This window comes from Silurus aristotelis (genome assembly GCF_946808225.1).
Source record: "Silurus aristotelis genome assembly, chromosome: 19".
Taxonomy (NCBI): domain Eukaryota; kingdom Metazoa; phylum Chordata; class Actinopteri; order Siluriformes; family Siluridae; genus Silurus; species Silurus aristotelis.
This window is the reverse complement of record NC_139592.1, coordinates 16,054,426-16,060,022: the sequence shown is the minus strand read 5'-3', so window position 1 is coordinate 16,060,022 and position 5,597 is coordinate 16,054,426. Positions and strand designations below refer to the sequence as shown.

The window sequence follows — 5,597 nt, the reverse complement described above, 5'->3', positions numbered from 1 at the left end:
AAAGCCGATGTAGCATGTAGCGGCTTAGTAGGGAACACCGGAGCCTTCAGTGACGATGCTACGCTAGGAGATAGATAGCTGGCTCGCGTCTCTTCAACACACGGCATCGCCCCGTAGCCGCACACCTTAGCCCCAACCACGTTTGCATGAAGCGAGGAGTGGTGAGAAGAAGTACGCGCTGAGTACGGGGTTTCCCAGGATCCTGGGAAACTCCCTGGGGCCGGAGCCGCGAGGGGGAGAGCTCTTCTCAAAGAGCGCTATCCGGGAGCGAAGCGTGCGCATAGCCATGCGGCTACAATGCGAGCAATCGACTCCCTCGAGAGCTGATTGTGCACGCTCCACTCCCAGGAAAACAACACACCGATCATGCAAATCCTTACTGGTAATAAAACGCGGACATGGATGAACACATTTGCGGTAATTCTGTCTGCCACCCATCACTCGATCAGAAAAACACAGCGAAACAGCGCTTACCCGAACGAGCAGAAGCTAGCGTCTTGTCCATCTCGCAGCCATTTGTAGCTTCCTGTTTATACGACGTCGCCCGCTGATGACGTCATGTCCCAAACGCCTATTGGTCAGATTACACACGTGGTTCAGACCGTGGTCACGCAGGGGCGTTCCCATAGCATTTCGACGCAGCTCAAGTTCCTGAAGGGAAACTATTTTCTAGAGGAGATACAGTTTAATCTTAGCATGTGCTAAACCTATTTGTACATTTTCCTTAAATTATCAGATGATCGGTAGGTGATATTCATTATGCAGAAATCAATCACTTTGTTTTATTGTTTATTATATTGTGCATGTGTTCTTTTATATTCATACAGGCCCAAACCCCACAGCAAAGAGAACTGGATCAGACATGTCACCACCCAGGAAAGCTCAAAAGCCTCGACTTGATGCTGTTTCAGCTGATTCTACATACACAACACACACGACACAATCTCTCATCTACAGTGCGTTAGAAACACTACAAAAGTCCTGTTCTGATACAGACAGGATTCATGCACTTCTCACAGGAACAAGTGAACTTCCTGTTCTGAGAGATGAAGAGAAACATGTAATTTCTGGGTTTTTGTGCAAACGAGGTCAGTTCTTATCTTCTGTTTTATTTAGTGTGCATGCGATTTAAACACTTATTCCTTAGCTGTGGATTTGAGTTTCTCATATTTTAAAGTCGAGCCATAATTCACTGGTCCTGATGTTCTTAAATTGAACAGTAGATATGATTGATCGAATTTTAAATCTAGGTTTTGGTTTCTACAATATCTAGTGGTTTTCCTAAACCCAGTTTAGTTGTACATATCGAATGATTGTTTTCTTCCGTCTCATTTAGTCCTTAGCAGAGACGTTTCTGTCTGTGATTTTGGAGAATATCAAGGCGGAGAGAGGGTTTATGGGACATGATCTCCTGCAGTCTCTCTGTAGGGTTTATGTAGGCGTGTGTCACGCCTCCTCGACTCCTTAAAGAAGGTGAGATTGTACTGATTTCATCACATAGCTACTAAAAATTATCTGGACACTGATACATAGAAGACATTTGTGTCTTGTATTTGGTAATGTACAGTGGATGTAAAAAAAGTCTACACACCCTTATGAAATTGCAGGTTTTAAAAAAATATAAAGATGTAAATGTAAATGTCAGATTTATTAAAACCTTAATTTGATCTAACACTAAACAATAAATAAAAAAATAAAAACATTTCAGAGGTTTTTCATTCAAAATGGGTTCTGGGATCTGGCTGGAACATTCCAGAACTTTGACTATCCTTTACTGAAGCCATGTCTTTGTTAAATTCGATGTGTGAAATTCCTCAGCTTTTTTTCAGCATTTTGACCAGCAGCCTTAAAGCATTATGTCACCCCCACCATGCTTTACAGACGTTGTGGTGTTTTTCCACAGTGTTTTAGGTGACTGAATAAATCTTTTGTCTTCATGTTGATGGCCTTGTTTATTCATATTATTTATGCTGTTATTTCCATTTGTATTTCCAAAAAAACCTGCAATTTCATACGGGCGGGTCAACGTTTTCTATGCAACGTCTTTCTTTATATACATTGTATTTACGTCCTGTTGTTTTGTTGCTTCGCAGACTCTCTTGAAGCCCCCCAAGAGATTATGGTCATGGTGACAGCATGGCCAAGTATTTTATCCCATGACAGCTCTTTATGCCGAGCAATTTACATAGTGAGCAACCGGAAAGCAAAGGGAAAGATATTTTACTTCCTCAACAAGTATTTGCCCTGGAATGAGGTAAGAAGCTGATCCTTAGTGTTCCTCTCATTGTCATTGTCTTTTTTCAACTGGACTTTATCATGTATTTTACTGCCTTCTTAATCTACCTTTGATTTCCAAGTATCAGTGTAATCTAGTGGGACAATTTCCTAATAAATTCATGTTGTCATTGTCATTATTGTAACTATTGCTTTATTGCACAGGGTTTTTAAGAAAAGATAATATTTTCTATATTGTATTTTCTCCCAGGAGCCTCCAGGAAACATCCACAATGCTATCACCAACACACTGAAGTCTTTTCAGAAAGACAGCAGTCTGAAGTTCCTGAGGAACAGCTGGTATGGTTATGATCTCTGCCCTGCTACCTGGAACTACATCTTCAGCCTGGATTTTCTGTGTGCACAACTGGGCTGGACTTGGACCATTAACAATTTTATACAGTACTGAATGCAAAATATCTTCAACATATTTCATTCTCAGCTTTTTAACACTTGAACCTTTGAATCCAAATGATCAGAAATGACAGATTATTTTTCTATAACATCAGCTGAGAGGATTTCGGTCGCAATGTTGATATTTAGTTTAATTAATTAATACAATAACAGGGGAAAACTTGGGTAATTGTTGATATAGTGATGTTTCTGTGAGGAAATTTCTATTTTGCATTTATAAATGAAATTTCCAGGATCAGTGCTCAGACAGTCAGAAAGAATTCTGTAACTTTAGCTGTAAGTATTTCACCATGAGAGGGTCTTTTTTTTCAGGAAGTGGTAGCTCAGTGGTGAAGGCTCTGGATTACTGATCGGAAGGTCGGGGGTTCAAGCCCCAGGATCCCAAGTTCAACTCTTAGGCCCTTGAGCAGAACCCTTAACTCTCTGTTCTCCAGTTGTGCTGTAGTCATGGCTGACCCAGTGCTCTGCCCCTGGCTTTCTCAGTGGTATAAAGCATCATTACCTTATTCCTGACTTTTTTAATTAAGGGTCAAAGTTCTAGTGGTTGTTTGAAATATTGCAAGTTCCCATTCTTGTATAAACCCATAATTGATCGTAAAACCACAATGGCTGCTCCATTACCACCACAAAGACCCTCAAAATATCTATTTCTCTTCTTTTTTATTTACTAGGAAGGATCTTTGGCTGATCCTGAACACTTGGCTGATGCAAGCAAGAACAAAGCAAACACCGTACCGAGTTTTCAGGCTACTTGGTAAGTTTACTGTAAATCCAGTTTCGGAGCAACATCTCACATTATTTCTGGATTCTTCATATTTTCACTTGTGATCTTTGTCCTTTTCAAACAGGGCGACTTGGTCAACTAGGACTTAAGGATAACCTGCTAACGTCATTCGAAAACATGGCAAAAAGCATAAATCAGTTTGGAATGCAAAACTTCTCAAAAGGTTTCTACAGCATCAAATAAAGATGTTTTTATCTATCTTTATCTTTATTCTCAGATTTTTTGTGCTTCAGCAGATCCTACTTTTGTATTGGATGTTGTGTGCAGGTATGCCATGGGAAGTGCAGCTCTCAGTCATCTATGCCACTCATGATCTGGCACCCAGCAACCCTGAAGCAGCTCTGAAGACTTTGGAATCATGGAGGAAAAACAGCACACAGCCCGTTCCCCCAGCCGTCATCAAATGCATTACGCAAATCGGCTTCCTTTGTCATCAAAACAAAACTTTAAGAAATCACTGTATTGAGTATTATAGTGATCACTGCATCCCCCCAGGTCTGTATCCTCAGTCACCAGCTGTTCACACTGTAAATTGGAGCTGTGCTGCAATGCACAGCTCCAATCATAAAGTTTAGCAGTCACATGACCGTCATGAGTTTCATCAACAAGAACAACGAGACGCTTTCAGACAGGAAATGCAGTGGATAATGACTAGTGCTGACTCAACAATCTTGGTGTTCACCTGTGGAGAACCACATCTGGTCTCACAAAGCCCCCAGCATTGTGGATGAGCACATGCACCCTTTATACATTATTGATTATATTGTAAGACTTTTGCTTGATCCTGACCAAAAGGTCGGCCCTCCCCGAGAACACAGCATGGATGACCGAGAGTGCAGGGTGTGTGCCGTGTAGGTGCCCGAGGCAACAAGAACATCAAATGAACTCTTTACGACACAACACGTTTCCTCCAGGACTCACGGCAGGGGACCAAGACCCCACAACACCCCTCTCGAGAACCAGAACTTTATCTGGAATACAGTAGGCTCCCCGGAGAGCTACCCTTGGTCTTCAAACACCACATCTCCATACAAATGGTAGATCTGCAGACAAATGTCTGACCCCTCTACCCCTCCTTTTCTTGTTACATTCTTAAACACAGGACATTCTATAGCACACCAGATGATTATGTGTAAGAAAGGTCATATCACATGTAAATAACGACGGAAAATGTTCATGTTTCATTTCTTTACAAAGGTTTATCGCGACTGGTACACAGGTCCCATTCCCACAGCAATAAAACAAATAATAAAAAAGGTTTAAAAGAGTTAAGAAAACATAACTCTATGCAAGGGGCGTGTGCTCCACTACAAATGTATACAGGCGAGGTGCCTCCCACAGTTCTGTAAGAACCAATCAATGCAAACTAATGTTTACATAATGTTTACTCTATCTGGGTATTTAAGGAGAACTGACCAACAATTCAGGGAATCTGTAAACAGATATCCCGCACGATTACTGTGTGTCGTCTTGTACCAGGTATGAAAGGTTTTATATTTCCTGTTTAAATGTAAATACTATTGGTTTGTATTTATCTTATATTTTAATTGAACTATGAATTGGCTTTGAATTGTGATTTTCTTACCTGGTTAATAAATTATGTTTGATTTTATTCTGTGTTGCTCGGTAAATGTTGACACTGCAAGTAATAACGTTGCATCCGTAGTTACCGTAAGGCTGAAATCAGGCTAGGTTTGGCCTAAATCCCAGTTAGATAGTAAATAATACATCAGCTGAGGATTTGAGAGATACGACTAGCACTTGGCGTTAGTTTAAGTTTCGTTTAGTTGGCGTTAGTTAGTTTAAGCGTGGAGGCTAACAATATGTATTTCCTTTTAGAGTAACATTTCTGATCACTCTAAATAGGTTTTAAAGTTTAAAGTTGAGCACGCAGAGAGCGGCTGCTTAAGCGTATAGTCCAACCTCTGGCAGCGACCAATACTGATTCGCTTATGACCGTTGACCAGTATGTTAATTATAAGGCCTATACTAGGATCATGTGCGACTATGAGAACCGAATGAACAAGTGTAATGCCAGAGCTTAATCAGAATAACTAAACAAACATCCATCAAAATTATACTATTAGTAAAATAACAACCTATGCAAATATTTATTATGTTTTAT

At 40.5% G+C, this 5,597-nt stretch overlaps 1 protein-coding gene across 1 annotated transcript; it reads left to right on the top strand.

The window, feature by feature from the left end:
* Positions 1 to 242: 242 nt before the first annotated feature.
* On the top strand, positions 243 to 4,356 carry LOC310715013 (little elongation complex subunit 1-like; the record flags this gene model as incomplete). Its single annotated transcript, XM_083521162.1, has 8 exons — positions 243 to 619; positions 1,534 to 1,911; positions 2,094 to 2,254; positions 3,001 to 3,173; positions 3,360 to 3,442; positions 3,537 to 3,635; positions 3,740 to 3,967; positions 4,328 to 4,356. The coding sequence occupies exons 4-8, from the start codon at positions 3,136 to 3,138 to the stop codon at positions 4,354 to 4,356; spliced, it is 477 nt and encodes a 158-aa protein (XP_083377288.1). The 5' UTR covers positions 243 to 619; positions 1,534 to 1,911; positions 2,094 to 2,254; positions 3,001 to 3,135.
* Positions 4,357 to 5,597: the final 1,241 nt, after the last annotated feature.